At 35.9% G+C, this 24,007-nt stretch overlaps 1 protein-coding gene across 2 annotated transcripts in view; it reads right to left on the bottom strand.

Annotated features, from left to right (window-relative positions):
- The window catches only part of cher (filamin A protein cher), a 90,992-nt gene that overhangs the window by 22,541 nt on the left and 44,444 nt on the right, over window positions 1-24,007 (bottom strand). For both annotated transcript variants that reach the window (XM_090175848.1, XM_090175859.1), the window contains exon 21: window positions 23,086-23,339. In XM_090175848.1, coding sequence (XP_090031974.1) covers window positions 23,086-23,339 — 254 coding nt within the window. The remainder of the gene's footprint in view (window positions 1-23,085; window positions 23,340-24,007) is intronic.

The raw sequence follows: 24,007 nt of genomic DNA, 5'->3' as shown, positions 1-24,007 counted from the left end.
CTTACGTTAGGAACTTTTTAAGGAATTTATGTCCGATAAAATTAAGTCAGATATTGTAACCAATTCCGGTTCAACCCCTTCGCCATGGCCAAATGGATGGGTATATTGAGCAAACGACCATTTTAGTACGGGGATATCGAGGGTCCGACAAATCCCATACACTATAGAAAAAGTTTATAGAAATCTAGAAATCAACTTGAAAATCCCGAAATCTAGCGGAAAATTAGTGACAAAATCTCGAAATCAACTTGAAAATCCCGAAATCTAGCGGAAAATTAGTGACAAAATCTCGAAATCAACTTGAAAATCCCGAAATCTAGCCGAAAATTAGTGACAAAATCTCGAAATCAACTTGAAAATCCCGAAATCTAGGGGAAAATTAGTGACAAAATCTCGAAATCAACTTGAAAATCCCGAAATCTAGCGGAAAATTAGTGACAAAATCTCGAAATCAACTTGAAAATCCCGAAATCTAGCGGAAAATTAGTGACAAAATCTCGAAATCAACTTGAAAATCCCGAAATCTAGCGGAAAATTAGTGACAAAATCTCGAAATCAACTTGAAAATCCCGAAATCTAGCGGAAAATTAGTGACAAAATCTCGAAATCAACTTGAAAATCCCGAAATCTAGCGGAAAATTAGTGACAAAATCTCGAAATCAACTTGAAAATCCCGAAATCTAGGGAAAAATTAGTGACAAAATCTCGAAATCAACTTGAAAATCCCGAAATCTAGCGGAAAATTAGTGACAAAATCTCGAAATCAACTTGAAAATCCCGAAATCTAGCGGAAAATTAGTGACAAAATCTCGAAATCAACTTGAAAATCCCGAAATCTAGCGGAAAATTAGTGACAAAATCTCGAAATCAACTTGAAAATCCCGAAATCTAGCGGAAAATTAGTGACAAAATCTCGAAATCAACTTGAAAATCCCGAAATCTAGGGAAAAATTAGTGACAAAATCTCGAAATCAACTTGAAAATCCCGAAATCTAGCGGAAAATTAGTGACAAAATCTCGAAATCAACTTGAAAATCCCGAAATCTAGCCGAAAATTAGTGACAAAATCTCGAAATCAACTTGAAAATCCCGAAATCTAGGGGAAAATTAGTGACAAAATCTCGAAATCAACTTGAAAATCCCGAAATCTAGCGGAAAATTAGTGACAAAATCTCGAAATCAACTTGAAAATCCCGAAATCTAGCGGAAAATTAGTGACAAAATCTCGAAATCAACTTGAAAATCCCGAAATCTAGCGGAAAATTAGTGACAAAATCTCGAAATCAACTTGAAAATCCCGAAATCTAGCGGAAAATTAGTGACAAAATCTCGAAATCAACTTGAAAATCCCGAAATCTAGCGGAAAATTAGTGACAAAATCTCGAAATCAACTTGAAAATCCCGAAATCTAGGGAAAAATTAGTGACAAAATCTCGAAATCAACTTGAAAATCCCGAAATCTAGCGGAAAATTAGTGACAAAATCTCGAAATCAACTTGAAAATCCCGAAATCTAGCGGAAAATTAGTGACAAAATCTCGAAATCAACTTGAAAATCCCGAAATCTAGCGGAAAATTAGTGACAAAATCTCGAAATCAACTTGAAAATCCCGAAATCTAGCGGAAAATTAGTGACAAAATCTCGAAATCAACTTGAAAATCCCGAAATCTAGGGAAAAATTAGTGACAAAATCTCGAAATCAACTTGAAAATCCCGAAATCTAGCGGAAAATTAGTGACAAAATCTCGAAATCAACTTGAAAATCCCGAAATCTAGCGGAAAATTAGTGACAAAATCTCGAAATCAACTTGAAAATCCCGAAATCTAGCGGAAAATTAGTGACAAAATCTCGAAATCAACTTGAAAATCCCGAAATCTAGCGGAAAATTAGTGACAAAATCTCGAAATCAACTTGAAAATCCCGAAATCTAGGGAAAAATTAGTGACAAAATCTCGAAATCAACTTGAAAATCCCGAAATCTAGCGGAAAATTAGTGACAAAATCTCGAAATCAACTTGAAAATCCCGAAATCTAGCGGAAAATTAGTGACAAAATCTCGAAATCAACTTGAAAATCCCGAAATCTAGCGGAAAATTAGTGACAAAATCTCGAAATCAACTTGAAAATCCCGAAATCTAGCGGAAAATTAGTGACAAAATCTCGAAATCAACTTGAAAATCCCGAAATCTAGGGAAAAATTAGTGACAAAATCTCGAAATCAACTTGAAAATCCCGAAATCTAGCGGAAAATTAGTGACAAAATCTCGAAATCAACTTGAAAATCCCGAAATCTAGCGGAAAATTAGTGACAAAATCTCGAAATCAACTTGAAAATCCCGAAATCTAGCGGAAAATTAGTGACAAAATCTCGAAATCAACTTGAAAATCCCGAAATCTAGGGAAAAATTAGTGACAAAATCTCGAAATCAACTTGAAAATCCCGAAATCTAGCGGAAAATTAGTGACAAAATCTCGAAATCAACTTGAAAATCCCGAAATCTAGCGGAAAATTAGTGACAAAATCTCGAAATCAACTTGAAAATCCCGAAATCTAGCGGAAAATTAGTGACAAAATCTCGAAATCAACTTGAAAATCCCGAAATCTAGCGGAAAATTAGTGACAAAATCTCGAAATCAACTTGAAAATCCCGAAATCTAGCGGAAAATTAGTGACAAAATCTCGAAATCAACTTGAAAATCCCGAAATCTAGCGGAAAATTAGTGACAAAATCTCGAAATCAACTTGAAAATCCCGAAATCTAGCGGAAAATTAGTGACAAAATCTCGAAATCAACTTGAAAATCCCGAAATCTAGCGGAAAATTAGTGACAAAATCTCGAAATCAACTTGAAAATCCCGAAATCTAGGGAAAAATTAGTGACAAAATCTCGAAATCAACTTGAAAATCCCGAAATCTAGCGGAAAATTAGTGACAAAATCTCGAAATCAACTTGAAAATCCCGAAATCTAGCGGAAAATTAGTGACAAAATCTCGAAATCAACTTGAAAATCCCGAAATCTAGCGGAAAATTAGTGACAAAATCTCGAAATCAACTTGAAAATCCCGAAATCTAGGGAAAAATTAGTGACAAAATCTCGAAATCAACTTGAAAATCCCGAAATCTAGGAGAAAATTAGTGACAAAATCTCGAAATCAGCCATAAAAAAACCAAAAATCAACACGAAAATTGTGCTCTAAAATCTCAACTTTAGTTTCTGAGTTCTAAAATAACTTTGAAATTCAAAATCCCGAAACCATTGGAAAATTAGTTCCAAAATATCGAAATAGGCCTAAAAAACCGGAATCAACACGAAAATCAAATCCAGTTTCTGTAATAACTTTGAGATTCAAAATCCCGTACGCAAAAATTCCCAATTGTCGAATTACTTCCCGGATAATAGCTGCTCTAGATAATCTTTTATTTGTCGATGATTAGCCGTACCTGTAACGGGTCCCATAGCCGTTAAGTTTCTTTGGCAGTTCGAGAGGGCGAGAAGAGTGGGTAATGACACGAGATAAAAAAGTGGAACCCCCCCGAGCAATTATTCACAATGGATGTCGGATTTGGCACCTCGCGGAAAACACACGTCAAAGCGAGAGAGCTACCTACTTCCCAGCAAACGGCGTCCTTAACACAAAGGGATCCGAGTCATTTGTTCCCAGATGACATCCAACAAGCGTCTTTCAACGGACACTGATATCCCACTTAAGTCAAAACAGGCGGACAACGACAATCTTAGCAAGTGCCACATTTCTCAAAAGTAATTATGGATAATCTCCAAAAACTATATACGCAATAGACTTTGCGGACGCGTTGTATGGTGTAGAAAGCACACAAGGAATCAGGACTCAAATGTCCCATTTGGATGATAATAATAATAACAATCAGCCAAGCTAATACCCAAGTCACCACCCTAGGACCAAGTCATCTAGCTTTTAATGCCTTTATCACAGGTGGTCGTGTTGTGGCAATTAGGAGCAACAAACACAAGGAGAACGCAGCTAGCCTTTAAACACTCTAAGGCGGTTTTGTGTACAAATTTCATTGGACGAACCTTTACGCTGAACGTTTTATGGAAAGGGGGAAGACAATTTCCGAATTTTCCCCTTCCGACGGCAGCAGGCGCTAAATCGTCAAATCAATGAAAACTGTACGCAAGAAAAACCACGGTGCTGAGTTTGTTGCTCCTAGGTTGCAAGTTCTTCACACGCCACGAAAGTCATCCTTGGTAATTTACTAATTTGATCAAATATAACTGATATGGTGTTAGTATAACTTTGGGTTAGTGGTGGAGACTCTATCGCCATTTTGTCCAAAATCTCTTTTTTTACCTTTCTTTTAAATTTAAATGGTATTTATTTATTTTTTGACCGCCAACAGGGCCCTGGGCTGCAGCCCATAAAGACCATGCCTAAATATAAACAAATTTGATCCAATATTTTTGTAAGGAATAGTTCTAGAAGGTATAGAAGTTACACACAACTAAAGTATAGGAAACTTTCCAATGGAAAAACACAGGGATATATCATAAGACTATCAAAGTTTGAATTGGGCATAAGGGCCCATGTATTCAGCACTAGACAAGCGTGGGAGAAAATTAGGATCTACGCTACCTGGCGGAGAAAAAGGAGCAAATACTTGGAGGAATTGTGCATAAGTTTCAGTTTAATAATAATAATAATCAGCTAGGCTAATACCCAAGGCACAACCTTAGGACTAAGTCATCAAGCGACTTTTAAAGCCATTAATTCAGGTGGCCGGGTTACAATGCGTAGGAGGGTGGTGGCAAGTCCTTCATGTCCCGCGAGCCCAGGGCTCCCTGCACTAGCTATTAACGTTAACCTCAAAAAGTAACCCAGCCACCTGAATTAATGACTTCAAAAGTCGCTTGATGACTTAGGCCTAAGGTGGTGCCTTGGGTATTAGCCTAGCTGATTATTATTATTAAGTTTTTATGGAAGGGGAAACGGAAGACCTCGGGGAAAAAACCCTTAAACCAGCGGGGAGAGAACTTGCAAACTCAAAGCGAAAGGAGTTGTTCCGAGTTTTCACGCAGTGCCACAAGCTAGGATCGCACCCGGCTCCTCTTGCTGCGAGGCGTAAGTGCTAACCACTCCGCCACCCCACCAGTCATTAGCCTATCGTGAAAATCCCATTCCTTTCAAACTTAGGGTGGCCTTGATAGTCTTATGGGTATATTGTAAGGTACATTCCATAAATTTTCTCTTTTCTGACGATTCTATTTTTAAAGGTAGATTGGTTAAACTCTTTCAGGGGAGTATTTAAATGTCGCCTAAGGTTGACGTGACATGACAGCCCATCAAACGGCTGTAGGTTAAAATAGAGGACTTATTTATTTCGAGTTTTTACAGGTTTATTTTACGGAAATTTCAAACTTCCGTCGTGAATTTCTAATCTTAGATTTCAGCAAATAGAGCGAGTCATTGATAGGCGATGTTGACAGTTAAAATGGCGGAGTTATTAATGATTTGGTATAAACATTTTGAATCTTTAAAGAGCGCATTCAAGACGAGGCGGAAATATGTTAAAAAAATAAACCCGTTTATTTATGGAAAGTTGATGGGAATCTAATCTAAAAACATAAACTCAGGTAAAAATGTTTTAAATAGTATCTTCTTGATACTTCACGTGAAAAACTCAAGAACACTATCAATGAATTCGGTTATTTCAATTTATATTAAGCTCATTACTGGTGGGGCTACATTCGAGGTTTCGTTTGACCAAAAAAATCTTACTCGAGATTTGGCGGTTATAAATAGGATTAATCTTTCACCGCGTTTTCTTTTCGTAATCTAAATAACCTACAAAGTTAATTAGCTTTTAAAAAACGAGTTCTAACTTGAAATGTATCAATAGTGTTATTGCAAAATATAAAGGTTGCGTTGAAATTTTTCAGTTCTTGTGCACTATAATATTTTTTTCTTACGTTTAAATGTATCGAGGCCTGCCAGAAATTATATCGGGGGCTTAATTTGCGCTTAAAACCTCTCCTTAAATGGTATTTTTATGGAGGAAATTTTGTCGAATTATGGAAATTCTACGGATGGTTTAAATAGAAATTCTATAGAGGATTTGAATTCAAATTTTATAAAGGACTTCAGTAGAAATTCTATAGAGGGTTTGAATTAAAATTTTATAAAGGGCTTCAGTAAAAAATTTTAGAAATTCTGGATGGATATTCTGCGGCAGGCAGGATGGAAATCGACGGAAGACTTCAATGGATATTCTATGGAAGACTTCAATGGATATTCTATGGAAGACTTCAATGGATATTCTATGGAAGACTTCAATGGATATTCTATTTGAAGACTTCAATGGATATTCTATTTGAAGACTTCAATGGATATTCTATTTGAAGACTTCAATGGATATTCTATTTGAAGACTTCAATGGATATTCTATTTGAAGACTTCAATGGATATTCTATTTGAAGACTTCAATGGATATTCTATTTGAAGACTTCAATGGATATTCTATGGAAGACTTCAATGGATATTCTATGGAAGACTTCAATGGATATTCTATGGAAGACTTCAATGGATATTCTATTTGAAGACTTCAATGGATATTCTATTTGAAGACTTCAATGGATATTCTATTTGAAGACTTCAATGGATATTCTATTTGAAGACTTCAATGGATATTCTATTTGAAGACTTCAATGGATATTCTATTTGAAGACTTCAATGGATATTCTATTTGAAGACTTCAATGGATATTCTATTTGAAGACTTCAATGGATATTCTATTTGAAGACTTCAATGGATATTCTATGGAAGACTTCAATGGATATTCTATGGAAGACTTCAATGGATATTCTATGGAAGACTTCAATGGATATTCTATGGAAGACTTCAATGGATATTCTATGGAGCGCTCGATGGAAAATCTTTCGGAGGTTTGAATTTAAAATTATTTCATAAGGAAGATTAAATTAAAATTACACGCGTGGCTTATATGGAAATATTATTTTGAATGTTCAGTCTCTTCTAAGCAGGCTGAAAAAGCTCTAAATACTAGCGATTTACAAGTAAAAGTTTCTTAGGATGAAAACGTTAAACGCGTTGAAAAATATCCGTAACTTACAGCTCTTTCTACGCTAGTCAAGCCTAAATTTACAAATTTTGCAAACCCACTCGTAGCTCAAAGAAAATAAATATAACATTTCCAACGACAGCTGTGCTTATTTAACAAGCGTGTTTATTCAACGAAGTCTTACAAAAACAACCTACGATTTTGATTTCGTTCCATTATTAACTATAGATTCGTCCTATAACCATTTAATTAATTAAACTTCAATATTTCAGAACGTATAGACCAGATATTGAGGAAAAATAGGAAATTTATAGGAAATTATAGGAGTAATTTTTAGGTATATATAGGAAATTATATATAGAAGTAATTTGTAGGCATATATAGAAAATTATAGGAGTAATTTTTAGGTATATATAGGAAATTATAGGAGTAATGTTTAGGTATATATAGGTAATTATATATAGGAGTAATTTGTAGTCATATATAGAAAATTATAGGAGTAATTTTTAGGTATATATAGGAAATTATAGGAGTAATGTTTAGGTATATATAGGTAATTATATATAGGAGTAATTTGTAGTCATATATAGAAAATTATAGGAGTAATTTTTATGCATATATAGGAAATTATAGGAGTAAAATTGAATAGTGTGAACAGAAAAATTGTAACCTTTGTTCCAACTTTTTCTGTTCACACTGTACAATTTTCTTGCTTACAACTACTTGGTTACAATTAAGTGGCCCAATTAATTGTATAGTGTGAACTGGGCTTAACTAATCGTTATTATGTGTCACCATTTGGTAAAATACCTTTAAACATAAATATAAAAATAATTAACGTCGATGTTGATTTTCCCCCGATTTATTGAAAATAGACCAAATCTATTTTGTAGAGTTGGTTTACGAACCCTGTAAGGAAAATAGTAACTTTTAAACATTCTAGGGACCCGCTATCCCAATAAATTTGGCATTAAAGCCAAAAAGTGGATTTTTATTTTTCAAATACTCTCTTTAATTAGTCTGATAGTAAAATATTTAACCTAGAAAGTGAACGCGTTTTTCACAGGGTTTTCTCTCTTTCGCGGCGAGCCTAAAAATAGTTTCTTCAAGCTTAAGTTTTCGAAGAGATATATAACTACGACGGGCTGCATTTCGCTATGCTTTTTCCCCGTGTTTTGAATTTATGCCAGTTTGCCGCTAAATAAAAGACTTTGTCAAAAGCTCGAAACGAATTCGCCCCAAAGGTTGGTTACAACGTTAAGCGACTTCTGTCGCGAATAATTAACAAGAATGTATTTATTTATACTTAAGAAAGAATGACTTCTGTTGAGACGATTTACTGGCATCTTGGTTGAATTTAATCCTGGCACCAGAGGGGGAACTCGTAACTTCACTGGCGAACGTAGTGCCATCTAGGAGCAACAAACACAGCACTGCCCTTACAAGGAGAACTCAACCCGTAAAATGTCGTGCATTTTCTCGCGTACATTTTTCATTGGTTAGACGCTTTAGCGCCTGTTGCCGTCGGAAGGGGAAAATACGGAAATTGTCTCCCCCCCGCCCGTAAAACGTTCAGCGTAAAGGCTCGTCCAATTAAATTTGTACACAACACTGCTTTAGCGTGTTTAAAGGCTAGCTGCGTTCTCCTTGTGTTTGTTGCTCGTATGTTACATCGCCTTAAGGAACCAATGGGATACCGCTAGGGCTGTGTGAGTAATAATAATAATCAGCTAGGCTAATATCCAAGGCACCACCTTAGGCCCAAGTCATCAAGCGACTTTTAAAAGCCATTAATTCAGGTGGCCGGGTTACAAGGCGTAGGAGGGTGGTGGCAAGCCCTTCAAACCACGCGAGCCAACAGCTCCTTACACTAACTATTACTATAATAAGCTAGGCTAATATCCAAGGCACCACCCAAGTCATCTAGCGACTTTTAAAGCCATTAATTCAGGTGGCCGGGTTACAATGCGTAGGAAGGAGGTGGCAAGCCCTTCAAACCACGCGAGCCAACAGCTCCTTACACTAACTATTACTATAATAAGCTAGGCTAATACCCAAGGCAAATCCTTAGGCCTAAGTCATCAAGGGGAAACCGAAGAACTCGGGGAAAAACCCCTTTAACTCAACGCAGAAGGAGTTGTTCCAAGTTTTCAACCAGTGCCACAAGCTGGGATCGAACCTGGCTCCTCTTGCTGCGAGGCGAAAGCGCTAACCACTCCGCCACCCCACCGAACACCATCGAGTACTCGGCTTTTTTTGAGGTTAAGAACACTGCCCTTAATTTTAATTTCATTTGCAAAAATTTGTTGATCTACGCGCTAATTTTCAAAAAGTTCATTTTAAAATTCTAAATCAATAACCAAAAAATAGGCTCAAAATATACACTCTTTTTAGAAATGTTTACTGCGCCGCCATTATCGTACAGACAATTAACGAGCAAGCCCTCTACCGCAGAAATTTCATCCTCCCAAAACCGGTTTTTCCATCACCCTCCCCGTAGACTGTAAGGTAATGGCGGTCGATTGGGGAGGCGCGTTTTAAGCCCAGTTCACACTATACAATTAATTGGGCCACTTAACTGAAACCAACTAATTGTAAGCAAGAAAATTGAATAGTGTGAAGAGAAAAATTGCAACCATTGTTAAAAAAATTTCCGTTCACACTGTACAATTTTCTTGGCTAGAAAAGGTAGACGAAATCTAAAACAAAAGAAAGTAAATTTTGAGTTATACTAAATGGCAGAACTATATTATTTAAAACATCATTCTTATAGAATAAAATTTTAATTTCACGTAATGTTACAAAACTATATTTTGTGATAATATTAATTTTCTAGTTCCGAAAGAACTTCTAATTTTAGATTATTTAAAATGGAGATATTTTCGTGGGTTACTATGGTGTTTTCTCTGTCGTCTTGAAGGGCATTTATTCGAATCAAAAACTAAATTCATTTTTATAAAAATTATTATATTTTCTTTTGGAATTTAAATCCATTTGTGATTCGTTTTTACATAACAACACGAAACCGAGAACCAAGTTTCAAAAAAATATCCGTTATTAAAATTTTTATTTTTATCACTATCTTTATTTCCGTGCTGTGATAGTTTATTCAATAATTGCTTACTATTATAACCAAAATAAAGTCGTATGATTATCCTTAAAATTTCTATCCCAAATTTTAACGTTTTACGGGTATTATGATTTGATTTTTTTTAAATACGTTTATTTGAAATTAATATAGATCAAAAAAATTTAGTAAATGGAATTCAAATTAGGGGCAGTGTTTTTGAAATTGTTGATAAAAGTTACAAATGACGCTTGAACGTTTTTGAAAATGGCCTAAAACGAGTTTTTCACTCGTCTGTGCAGGGATGTTTGAATATACTTAGAAAGCTGAAAAGGTCAAAATTGGCTAATCTGATGGTGTAGTAATCCATTATCGATATTCCTTCACGGCAGCTGGTTCCGTCGCCAGGGGTCGCGGTGCTTACGATTTATTATAATATAAGAACGGATGTGTACTGAACCATAATATGTAAAAAAAATGCAATTAGTTTTGTGGAATTTATTCCAACATTTGGGGTCTCTGGAACCTGGGAGCTGCACCGGGGGGTGCTGTGTTTGTTGATCCTAGCTGGAACAATGTGCGACCTGATCTGATTTTTTAAGGGGGAATGAGCTTAAAATACAGATATATTTTCCATAGTTCTACGGACCACGTTTTAGCCCAATATTTGTAAGTTTGCAAATGTTCTTCAAACTGACAACTGACAAGGAGACGACCTGAGGTGATAATCACCGATTTTGTTCAAACTGGGGTATAGTGTACACCTCCATGTACCTTTAAAAACCTGCAAGGGAAAAGTTGCGACGGGATTTCGTTTTGCCATGGCAACCGAAAACGTTTCTGACAACATGATTTGGAATTATTTCCATTGAAAATAACATGGGAATCTGAAGGATTTTAAGGGTCCCCCAATTGACGAAATTGCATTTAAACTTGATTAAATTTATTTTTTAAAATCAATTAAATTTTTTTAACGTTTTTGAAATTTTCAAATCATCCTTCAGATTCCCATGTTATTTTTAATGGAAAAATCCCAAATCATTTTGTCAAAAACGTTTTCGGTTGCCATGGCAAAACGAAAGTCCGTCGCAACTTTTCCCTTGCAGATTTTTTAAGGTATATGGAGGTGTACTCTATACCCGAGTTTGAACAAAATCGGTGATTATCACCTCGGGTCGTCTCCTTGTGAGTCATTTCATAGTAAAATTTCTCACGTGACCCCACAATTATATTTTCCAAACCGCCTACTATTTAATGATAAACTAAGTTCATAATTTGATTCCTTCATGAAGAACGTTATTTTCCCGATAAGGGATATAATATTTTACAAAAACCCTCGAAATTCTTGAAATAGCTCGACTTAACAAAGATAATTAAAATTTTTGGCTGACATTCACACTATTATCTAAACGGGCGACCAAAAATCACATTGTTTTATAAGTCTTATTCATTAGAGGGGCTCGTTGTAATTTAAAATTATCTGAACACAAACCATCTCCGGAAACGTTTAAATGTGCCAACATAGTTTCCGCTAAGCGAAATGTTAAGGTGGTGGGTTTTTTCCCCGCCGATTCATCCCCACTGAGAATAATCTTAAAATAGAATTACAAAAGAAGACCTATCACTGGCGCGGCGATAAAGCGCTCTCTTAAATCCTTCCTTTATCAGGCGTCGAGAGCTACTGCTGAGAGGTTGTCATCGATAACTGGTTTATATTTCGTGCGAATCCCAGGGGAGCCTAGGGAAAGCCACGATGCCACTCAAATAAAAGGTTAAACGCTTAAAGACACTTTGAAGTGACGGAAAGACAACAGAGGGAACTCATCACGGGGCATTTTCGTCAAAGAGCGGCTCAGCTCACTCACCGCTCACGCATTTTTGAGCGGTAGAATAGGCGCTCCTCTCTTTTCGCTCTTTTTAGAGCGGTAAAATAAGCGCTCCTCTCTTTTCGCTCTTATTAGAGCGGTAAAATATTAGCTCCTCTCTTTTCGCTCTTATTAGAGCGGTAAAATAATAGCTACTCTTTTCGCTCTTTTTTGAGCGGTAAAATCGGCGCTCCTCTCTTTTCGCTCTTATTAGAGCGGTAAAATATTAGCTCCTCTCTTTTCGCTCTTTTTGGAGTGGTAAAATCGGCGCTCCTCTCTTTTCGCTCTTATTAGAACGGTAAAATATTAGCTCCTCTCTTTCCGCTCTTTTTGGAGTGGTAAAATAAGCGCTCCTCTCTTTTCGCTCTTATTAGAGCGGTAAAATAATAGCTCCTCTCTTTTCGCTCTTTTTTGAGCGGTAAAATAATAGCTCCTCTCTTTTCGCTCTTTTTTGAGCGGTAAAATAATAGCTCCTCTCTTTTCGCTCTTTTTTGAGCGGTAAAATAAGCGCTCCTCTCATTTTCGTTTCGCGCTCTTTAAAAAAAACCGTTTTGCCGCTCAATTTCGCTCATAATAACGAGAGCGCTCACAATTAGAGGAGTGGTGCCCATCACTGTCACAGAGTCGGTTTAAGAAGGCGAGAAAAAAACGAATGGAGTTTTTTTGTATTGTTCGGAGGGGAAACAATTGAAGAGTTGACTCTCGAAATGCCGCCTTTAACTACGCGTGTTACTAATTTCAATCAAGCCATTCTGTTTCGGTTTGGCTGCTTCGACAGAATGTTTATCGGCTTCCGAATGGTTTCGAGTTGACAAACAGAGGGCCATTGTTTAGGGACGTTTCGCTATTTTAAGTAGAAAGAGAGACGCTTTGAAGAATTTGATTGAGAAATTGGACCCATGTTGAATAAAATAAGCTATCGTTAGCCACGGATATTATTATGTTGGCACGTGATTAAATCTTTTATTGATTATTTTTTTAAAGAAATTTGATTCAATAATTTTTTTAAAGAAATGTGGTTGGTTCATTTTGTTTTAAGAAATTTCATTGATTAATTCTTTTAACGAAATTTGATTGATTCTTTACGAAATTTGATTGATTAATTCTTTACGAAATTTGATTGATTAATTCTTTACGAAATTTGATTGATTTACTAAACTTGGTTGATTAATTCTTTACGAAATTTGATGGATTAATTCTTAACGAAATTTGATTGATTTACGAAACTTGGTTGATTAATTCTTTACGAAATTTAATTGATTTACGAAATTTGGTTGATTAATATTTTTTACAAAATTTGGTTGATTAATTTTGTTTTACGAAATTTGGTTGAATACAGCTTTAATTAATTTTAGCTACCAGCCGATATTATTATGTTTTCTTATAATTAAATTATAATTTAACTATTTAATTAGTTTTTAAACAAAATATGGTTGATTACGACTAATTAAATTGAGCAACCTGTTCGATTACGCTAAATTTTTTATATTGCTTTAACTATAATTTCAAAATTGAATCTATACTATTGATTTTAATCGCAATTCTTTTAAAATTTCTCATACGTTTTTACGAAATAGTTTAAAAAAATAGCTATACCACTAGACGACTGACCGGAAACGAAAAGAATAAATATAAAACATAAATTTTGGTCAAAAAAGACACGAAATAGTACGAAAACACATTCATTTTACGTGAATTTTGTCTCATAAATATAGGTGCCAGAAAAGTCAAGAAAAACGGAGGTTGTGGGGGGAAAGGGGGGTAAAAAAGACGTTCTAGAGCGGAAAAGATGCTATTTTGGATGGCACGAAGCAAAACCTCTACATGGACGCCAAACCCGCCGAGGGAAAAACGGATATTTCGCGAAACGTCACAAGGGGGGGGCCCTCAAAAATTTAAGTTGTCCACAATGTCGAGAACTCTCTAAGCTAGTTCCAGTAGTTTCTTTCCGGGACAGATCTAAGGATAGAAACACGAGATTGGCAGAAACTGATAAGCTCTCTCTTAGGCTCTCTATCGTGATTAACAAACCAGGAGCGAGTTAGTGTTTCGGGTATTCTAATTATAGACACTATATAAAAACGATCAATTCCGAACCAATTTGAACAACACGGGGAAAATTAAACGTTTTTTTTTTAAATTTTATCAAATGGCGAGTATAAATCACAAGGAAAAAAAAAAACATTTAATTTGAGAAAACAATATTAAAAAATAATATCAATAAAATACTTACTGAGGATTAAATATCTGCAATGATCAACTACAGTTAACTCCGGGAAAGCGAAAATATTGGATAAAAATCACACCAAACGAAAGTGGAGCGAAATTAAATTTTTCGAACGGAATGATTGGTAACAAAAATTGGGGAGATTTTCACAGACTGGCGGCGGAACCGGGGTCTGAGAGTGAGCGAAATTTAGAGTCCCGACAACTGACACCCATGGAACGGTGGCAAAAGGCAGAGAAACGGCGGAAAACCCTCCCGGGACGATGGAAGGGAGGGGTTTTTTCACCCTACCCAAATTTTGAAAAATTCTTGGCTTCCCACCCCCATGTTGGGGCGCAGCTCCGGATTGGCGCCCCTTGGCGCCCCCCCAACTCGTCGTCCTAAAATGGAGCTGGGATGATCCCGCCATAGGCAAAGGCCCCGGATCTTCCGTAACGTAGAACTCCCGAAGACACCGCGGACAAGTGGAGGAGGAAGGTGGGGATTTTTAGACGCGACTATACGTTATTCGCGACTTTTTATACTTCTAGGGAATCGCGACGAACGGATTTAAGTTTTAAAGGAACAACTTATAGACTTAGGCCGCGGTACACGCGCGGAAAGAAATGGGTAAAAAAAATGATTTTCCGCTGATGGCATAGTACTGTCAAACGATCACGCGCCGTTTTCAATTTTTTCCTCCAAGACGACTTCTTTTACCAGTGTTTTATTTATATAAAAGGAATCTCTTTCTAAACTGGCTATTAATAGTGGAACTTTTCATAACGCGCGGGCGGAGGCTGACTCAAAAACCGACGCCGCCAAAATGCCTCCACATTTGAATAAATTGTAAACAATTTATGGGAGAGTTAAAATATGGAGTTTTTTTTTGAAGGAAATTGGAGGGTAGTTTATTCGTGTTGAATGTTTCGCGAAGAGTCGTAATTTTTCTTAATTTTTAGTCAATTTAATCATGATGTAGTGCAGGGTTGGCTGATTTAAATCAACTTTATTTAAATCAACGATTTTTTTCAAAAAAATCATTGATTTAAATAAATTTTTATAAAGTATTTTTGAAAAAGTACCAAACTAGGTTTAAAAAAAAAACTTCTATATGATTATTAGCTTAAATTTAATAAATTCATTATATATATATATATATATATATATATATATATAGATTAATCGTATAAGTTAAAACTTTTAATTACCATGGTTTAAAATATTAATTTAATAGTTGGTTAAAGCATGACTGATACTTCATGGTATTTTTAATAATATTAAAAATACCATGAAGTATCAGTCATGCTTTAACCAACTATTAAATTAATATATAGATTAAGTCTTTAAAAATTAAAACATATTTGTTTTAGGTAAAATTATGATACTAAATTATATAATTATATAAAAATAAAAAAAATAAAAAAACTGCTAAACTATGATGTAGTGTATTAATTTGTAACTGTTAACAATATTATGTAAAATCTTTAACCTTTATTGTATCAATTTTTTTCTTGTTTGTTTCTGGTCTAGTTGGGGTGACCAAATAAGGAGCTTGTTTCCGGTCAATAAATGTTGTTGTTAAGTTTTCAACTGCAGAGTTTCCCTCAAATTAATTTAAATTTATTTATTTCGTGGAAATATTAAGTTGGTCCGTAGAAAGGCAATTTTAGAACACTAATGTTTTTTCAGTCGGGTGTTAGGGTTAGTATTCGCCGAATTTAGCTATTCTAATTAGGGTTAATGTTAATTTTTATGTTAACCCGAGCTATATCCCGCCACAATTCGTTAAAAGGTAGCTGCCAGGCATTAACTACAATTTTGGTTTGTAGGGAATTATAGGACCGTTCAGGTGAATTGGTAGGGAATTATAGGACCGTTCAGGTGAATTTGTAGGGAATTATAGGACCGTTTAGGTGAATTTGTAGGGAATTATAGGACCGTTCAGGTGAATTTGTAGGGAATTATAGGACCGTTCAGGTGAATTTGTAGGGAATTATAGGACCGTTTAGGTGAATTTGTAGGGAATTATAGGACCATTTAGGTGAATTTGTAGGGAATTATAGGACCATTTAGGTGAATTTGTAGGGAATTATAGGACAGTTCAGGTGAATTTGTAAGAAATTATAGGAATAATTTTAATAAAAATAAAACATTCTTTTAAACGAACTTTGGTTACATAGTAATATTACATTAAATATAAAAACATCAGAGATTTTGTGAATAGATAAATGTATTAAAGTAATTAAATTTTCATTTTAAAACACTAGCCTGCAGTAGTAAAAGCCAATGAAATTAGTACTTAAGTAAAAGGCTGGCTGTTTTTGAGCACCTTCTATCGAACTTTAAAATCAAAGCACGAAGTACCGTTAATTTCTTCAGACTTTTGAGTAAAAATATAGGATCCGTATTATTGTAAATTTAATGGAATTATAGGTGCATAAAAGAAGGACGTTAAATTATAATAAAAATAGGAAATATAGGAACTGTGCTTACCCTGTATTAGGTTAGGTTTCAAGTTTTAGGCATCTACAAATTTTTCAGCTTAAAGGGGGTATAACCCCATTTGTTTGGTGGGGTGTGCGCTTAGACTATACCGACTAGCTTCCACAAGCCTTCCTAGCCGGGGGGGGGGGCAAGGAAGTAGTAGGAAGGCTTGTAGAAGCTAGTCGGTATAGTCTAAACGCACCCTACCAAACATGAGGGGTTATACTCCCTTTAAAGAGATTTTCCCTGACTTATTTTAAATCGAGTCTCGGCTCTTTAAGAAAAAGTAAAAAAAAAGTGAGAAAATATGCTCCTAGCATGTGCTTCGCATCTATTGGTATCTATAGAAACTAATTAAAAGCTACTATAGCGCAATACTATTTCCAGGTAAATTGTGGCTTGACTCGACATTCGAACTTGCTTTAAGTCAAAATTTGGCAAATTTTATCTCTATTTTAATAAACGTTTTCCATTTGCAAGCAAAATTAAATTCCCTGGCTTTTTTCCCAAACCTTTTTACTAATTCCCTGACCTTCCCCTGAAATTGAGGACCATTTTCCAATTCCTTGACATTTACGCTCAAATATCTTTCATATAAAAATGCACATTCTAGCACAGATAGCGCAAGGATATTATCACTCATTTCCGGTAAAAAGTCGCCGGTTTACAGTTGAATTTATAAGTGTACCAACGCCCGTGATCCTAATCTCAGTAAATAAAAATTTGGTCTACTGAGCGCCTGTAGAAGTGTTCGACACGCGCTACACCGGTGTTCAGGGAGAAGTTAATTTACAGGGATAGTACACCTTTCTTAGTCTATGGTCTCTCTCTCTATAAGAAAGTTAGAATAAAACTTTTAAAAATGATATAAAAAACAGCGTATTTTCCCGGCAGCGCGCAAAATTTGATATATTTCCTTTCTACGAAAAACCTTCTAATAATAGCCAAAAAGGCGTAAGTGTGACTTTCATAAATTCGTTCTAACCCGATAGTTCTTGGCATTTCCCGTCATTTCGCGGTAAAAACCGGCTAAAACTCAACAGAAACTCCCCAAGGAGGCAACATAGCAGCCTTAAAAACTAAATAATATTTTTTTTAGCGTAGACAAGCATTATTCGCTGTAAGGCGACATAAACTAGGCAATATATAAACTGTTCTTTAGTTCCAGACTTTGCCTGGGACGAGTAAACCTCCCTAGATCAAACCCCCTCCCTTGCAAAAAAGCAGTTGCCGTGTTCTTTGTCTTTGCCAAGTTTAATAAGAGCAAGGTAAGATAAATTTGTCTTTCGGGTACAGAGGTTTATTTTTTTCATTACCGTGGTATAAAACCAAAAAAAAACACACATTGGATGGGAAACCTTTTTACCGCTTCAGCGTTTATCTGATTTAGTGATGTTTGTCCAAACGCTGTCTTCGTAGATAAGCAATTAAGGTATATGAGAAAGTGGGAGGACGGCCCTGTCACCTGGGTTGTGGAGGGGAGGGAGGTATCCTTAGTTAGAGGAGAAGATTAAATGCAAAGTTTCATTCCGGATTTTAGGCGAGAGAATTCTTGACTTGAAATTCCATTCTTTCCCAATTAACCCACTGTCTCTAATTTAGCTACTCTTTCTTTCAAATTCGACGCGCTTTTCCGCCAATACATTGTTTTCATCTCTTACTAAACGGTAGCGGCGCTAAGGGTGGACTGACGTGGGCTTTAGCCCCGCCTGCATTTCTGAGAGGGGCCACATATTTATATTCAAAGGGCCACATATTTATAATTAAGAGGTCACACATATTTGAATTTATGAATTTTCTTTGTGTCTAGAAATTTGTTTTATTGCCAAGAAACGTTTTTCTGGAAAAACAAATCTTTCTATAAAGTCATTATGATTGAAATTGTTAAAGAAATTGATAAAACTTCGTTAAATATATATGAAAATTTAACGAAGTTTTATCATTTTCTTTAACAATAGATCTTAAAAGAAATTGATTTGAAAATCTTCATCGGTTCATTGTGTAAATTGGCGCGTGCTTGCTCGGAAGGGATAATCTTATTGGCCAAGACAAATGCAGATAAATATTGCTAAGCCCACGTGATTCTATTTTATTATCAGAATAAATAATTACACGTGCGACGAAAAAATGGGCGATATGATATCATCGAGATTCACGCGTTTTTAATTTAAAAACCCTTCCTTTTGACGGTTTTTATTTTGGAGCGAATAATTTCTTTTAGCGTCTATTTTATCTAAGCATATAGAATTGCGGCCCTTTTTAACAATTTATTTCATTACGCTTGCCGAACTTGTTTTAATGTATCGCTTTCGTCACGAGATACGTAGGAGTTCAGTTTTGAAGGTTAGATCTTTATAAAAAGGGCGACTCGTCGAATTTTAATTCGTGTCTTGTTCAACTTGTTAAAATGTTCCACGCGCTCTTTAATATTTTAGCGTAAAAGGCTCGCGCATTTTTTTTTAATTCAAGGAGCACGCGCGAAATCGCTCGAGCACGTTTACGCTAAAATATCGTGGAACTTTTTAACAAGTTGAAGAAGAGTCTATGCTAGCTAGGAGCAACAAACCCAAGGAGAACGCAGCTAGCCTTTAAACACGCTAACGAAGGGTTGTGTACGAATTTCATTGGACGAGCGTCACGAGCCTTTACGCTGAACGTTTTACGGGCGGGAGGGGAGAAAATTTCTGAATTTCCCCCTCCCGACGGCCGCGGGCGCTAAAGCGTCTAGCCAATGAAAAACGTACGCAAGAAAATCCACGACTTTTGACGGGTTGCGTTCTCCTTGTGTGTTGTGTTGTGTTTGTTGCTCCTAGATGCTAGCGTCTATTGGCTATTATAGTGAAACGTCACTTTTACGTCACGAGTGACGCGCCGATACATCTAAACAAGAAGGCCTATAATTTACCCACGGACTGTAAAAAAAACGACCTTGCTCTTCTCGCTTCCTGGAAAAGGACATCGCACTTCTTCTATGGGATTTGGCTTTCGACAGATTTTTTTTCAAAATGAAACATGTTGCTAAGCTTGATCAAAGGAGAAAAATTGTATCTTGCCATTTTTCCCTAGCTCTTATAGTTTGTCCAGTATCAGCGGTCAAAAGTGGACAAAACTTAGTATAGTCTATTTGTTAAAAGGAGTCACGGCCCATCGGTTATAGTGAGTTGCAGGCTAAGAAAGACAAAATATATAGTACAATCGGCTCAAGGATGCCTCAGACCGTTTCCGGTCATTCCACGGCGCGAAATTTGAATTTGGCCATTTTACGGTCAAATTCGAATTTTGCTCTTTTTGTCGTCTTTTGGCGCCATCTAGAGACCGAAATTGGAATCTTTATTTTTTAATTTCATAATTGTGGTGGCGAGCAAATTTAAAAGATAAGGCATTCCTATCATTCTTAAATTTAAAATAGTATGTATAATTATTTAATTTTGTAAATTTATTTCTACGTCTTAAAAGTTAAATCGGCAGTTTCTTTTAAAATAGTTACCACGCTTTCTTGGGGGTAACGTTGTCTTAATGAGCTATAGACGTTTAAAATTATATTTTTCTCTTTACTTGTTAACAATAAACCTTTATCATGCTTTTTATAGTAACCTCTTGGGCTATTTAAAATATTTGGAGCTTCAATTATCGAATTTTCTTTAGCTGCATTCAGTAATTAAACTCATGACAACATGAAATTAAAAAATAGATTCTAATTTCGGTTCCTAGATGGCGCGACAAAATTATGAAACTCACGAAATTTGAAATTGACCGTAAAGTGGTCAAATTTAAATTACGCGCGGTCGACTGGCCGGAACTGGTCTGAGGTATCCTTGCGCCGAATGTACTATATATTTTGTCTTTCTTAGCCTGCAACTGACTTATAGCGCTCTACGCTCGCGCGTCGCTAGTCCGGGCTCACTGTCAATAGAGTTTTCTTGCCAAGATTTTTACACCTCTACTTCATTATTTCTTTTCTCGGAACTTATTATTCGATGAATTTTCGTACGTGGAATTATTTAATATTCAATATTTTATGAGCAATAATAAAATAAAAGAAATACTAAAGAAATCAGAATATATATGATTAACCGTTTCGTTGAATCCCACATTCAACACTCGCTCATAGGTAAGGAACAGTCACTCAACAACAGATCAAACACTTATTTATCGATACAGCACATACTCGGTTAAAGTCACGGTCACACGACAGTTAAGACTCAATACTTGACTATTTATCTACTGAGTTCGTTCATCGTGCGATCAGAAAGTCGTACGAACAGAACGAAACCAAATACGACGCTCGGTTTTGGGAAGCACCCGGAATTTCGGCAAGAAACCTCTATTGATAGTGAGCCCGGACTAGCGAAGCCCAAACATAGAGCGCTAACCGATGGGCCGAGACTTCTTTTAACAAATAGACTACACTAAGTTTCGTCCACTTTTAACCGCTGCTACTGGCTAAACTATAGGAGCTAGGAAAAAATGGCAATAAACAATTTTGCTCCTTTGATCAAGCCCAACAATATGTTCAATTTGAAAAAAAATCGTTCGAAAGCCAAATCCCATAGAAGAAGTGCGATGTCCTTTATAAGGGGTCACTTAAGTTGTAAGGGCCACGAAATTCTTAGGGGCCCCAAAATAATTAGCCCACCTGTGAAAAAACCTTAGCGCCGCTACTGTTACTAAATTCGATAAAGTTTTCTAAATTGTAGCGATTTTCTAAGAGTTTAATTACCGAGTTTACATTGGCGATGGCTTAAGCTAGGGATGCAACGATATCGGCGGTAATATCGGCCGATATTAACAAAGTAATCTATCAAAACACAGTGTATATGATAAAATCATTGTCACAGACGGTTCAGTGCACTGTCATACCATTTTATTCTAATTTTTCATGAAAAAAAGTTTGCAAGAGCATATCCGAATGTGAATTTTACGTGATACATATTATCTATCACAAGTCGAATATCGTTGTTTTTTATTTGTTTACACTCGTAATCCCCGGTCTAAAAAAAAGTATGATCTAGCTTCTCAAGTCGGACGTACGTGGCGCGGCCAATCAAAAAAAATATTATCATTAGTTAGTTAATCGATAATTTTCTTATTTGTAAATGTTTTTTTCTGAAAATATTTTTCTAATACCGGTATCGGCCAATATCGGCTTCGTTTAAGGCAATATTTCCCGATACCAATATTAGAAAAATAGGCCGATATATCGGGGTATCCCTAGTTTAAGCCTATATTGAATCATTTATTTCGTTTAAGTGTTCCAAACATACCAGTTTTTTTTAATATTGGTAAATAGTGATAAATATTTTAAATATTAAAGGTTTTATCTTCATAAATGTAGGTTTAAGTTTTAAATACTGTAAATAATTCAAGGAAATATATTATTTAACACTTTTCCCATTTTATAACATAACATAATTTACCACTTGTTAAGAGTGTTTAAATAGAATATAACACCTAATATTTTATTTGTTATTTTTCTGCCACTCGTGGCGCTGACCCGTAGTTTAGCCTATATTGTATCTTTTTAATCATTGCGGTAAGAGCGTTTAAAGGGAATATAACACCTGATATTTGATGGTGTGATTTTTCTGCCACCCATGGCGCTGACCTGGTGTATAGCCTATATTGTATCTTTTCAATAATTCCGGTAAGAGCGTTTAAAGGGAATATAACACCTGATATTTGATTTGTTATTTTTTTGCCACCCGTGGCGCTGACCCGGTGTATAGCCTATATTCTACCTTTACAATCATTCCGGTAAGAGCGTTTAAAGGGAATATAACACCTGATATTTGATGGTGTTATTTTTCTGCCACCCGTGGCGCTGACTAGTACATTTTAAAGCTGTTGTAAAGTTCTAAGAGAGCTTCCAATTTCACTCCAATAGATTTAACCAAACAGTGATATTTGGTGGTAGTGTGAGATACCCCACGATACAAAACTTACTTTAGACTTGACTAAACGATTAATTTTGGATTTTAAGTTCAATAAACAAACCTTTTTTTCTAAAATTGTAATAAAAATAGGAAATATAGGAACAGTCACGCGCTACCTTAGATCAAGAGTCGAGCAAGTCTGAAAACCCTATTTGATAATCTAATAATGAAAATTGATAAAAATAGAGTGAAAATGTATGTTGCAAATTAATAATAATAATAAGAATAATAATAATCAGCTAGGCTAATATCCAAGGCACCACCTTAGGCCTAAGTCATCTAGCGACATTTATAGTCATTAATTCAGGTCACCTTAATTTAAAAATACTCAAGGATTCTTATTTTGAATTTCTTTCAATAGTCACGTATCTCGACTTACTTGACTTTTGCTCTCAGGTAGCGCATGGACTAATTACCGTGTGGTCATCCTGAGTTATACTTCAGGTATAAAGAATAGAGGGTACTCACGCTGAAGGAGTACGTGCCACCGGGAACGGGTTGTCCTCCGAATTTGACGTTGAGGGAGTAGTCTCCGGCGTCCTTGACCCTGTAGTAGATGGAGAAGGTACCATCGCCATTGTCCTCCACTTCGATGTTCAGGTCGGAGGTGGACTTGCCCGTCTTGCTGGTGATTTTGCAAGTGACCGCGCCTTGTCCCGCTTGGTCGGCGTTGACGGTTATGCAATACTCTTCGCCGATGGCCAACTTCTCTTGGATACCCTCTGAAATGTCACAAGCCGTCGTTAGCACCATAAGTTTTCATGATAATTTTCCCCTTCGTGGGATATGCCGGAAACCCTTTAAACAAGACCGTTTCAATCGTTCAATATTTTCGTGGTTTCGTAATACGCCAAAGTATTTAGCGCCATCTACGGGTTTTTTTAGCTTTAAGTTTTGTTGAAATGTTAAACCCGTAAATATGACCCTTCCTACGGTTTTAATGCTAATTTTCTGACCGAACCTTTTTTTTCGACACTAACATTCTCGCCCAGTTTTGACTAGGACTCGTAAACGAAATAAGTTCTTGGTTTAAAGTATATTTCGTATTGGTCATATTAGAGGTTTCTTTTAGCGTGTTCTTTAACCTAAAACGTTTTATTCGCCTGTTCCGGGGACGATAATTACTCCGGCCCATAAACTATTCGCTTGTTCCGGAGTATTAGGGCTACTCTTTTTACTCCTTCTGGAAAGGAGGTGTCAAGAGAGTAAATCGGATTTTAGCGTCTGCTAGCCAGAATTTATCCGATAAAAAGACCACAGGCAGCCATTTTGGAAATACGTTTTTACTCCGACTCGAACTATTCGCCACCACAGAATCGGAGTTGTATATTATATATATTATTATATATAATAATATATTATATATATTATATACATGTAACAATAATAA

The sequence above is a fragment of the Leiobunum rupestre genome, chromosome 1, assembly GCF_980474605.1.
Source record: "Leiobunum rupestre chromosome 1, qqLeiRupe1.1.hap1, whole genome shotgun sequence".
Classification (NCBI taxonomy): Eukaryota; Metazoa; Arthropoda; class Arachnida; order Opiliones; family Sclerosomatidae; genus Leiobunum; species Leiobunum rupestre.
Note: the sequence above shows the minus strand (reverse complement) of the source record. Positions and strands in the feature narration are given on the sequence as shown.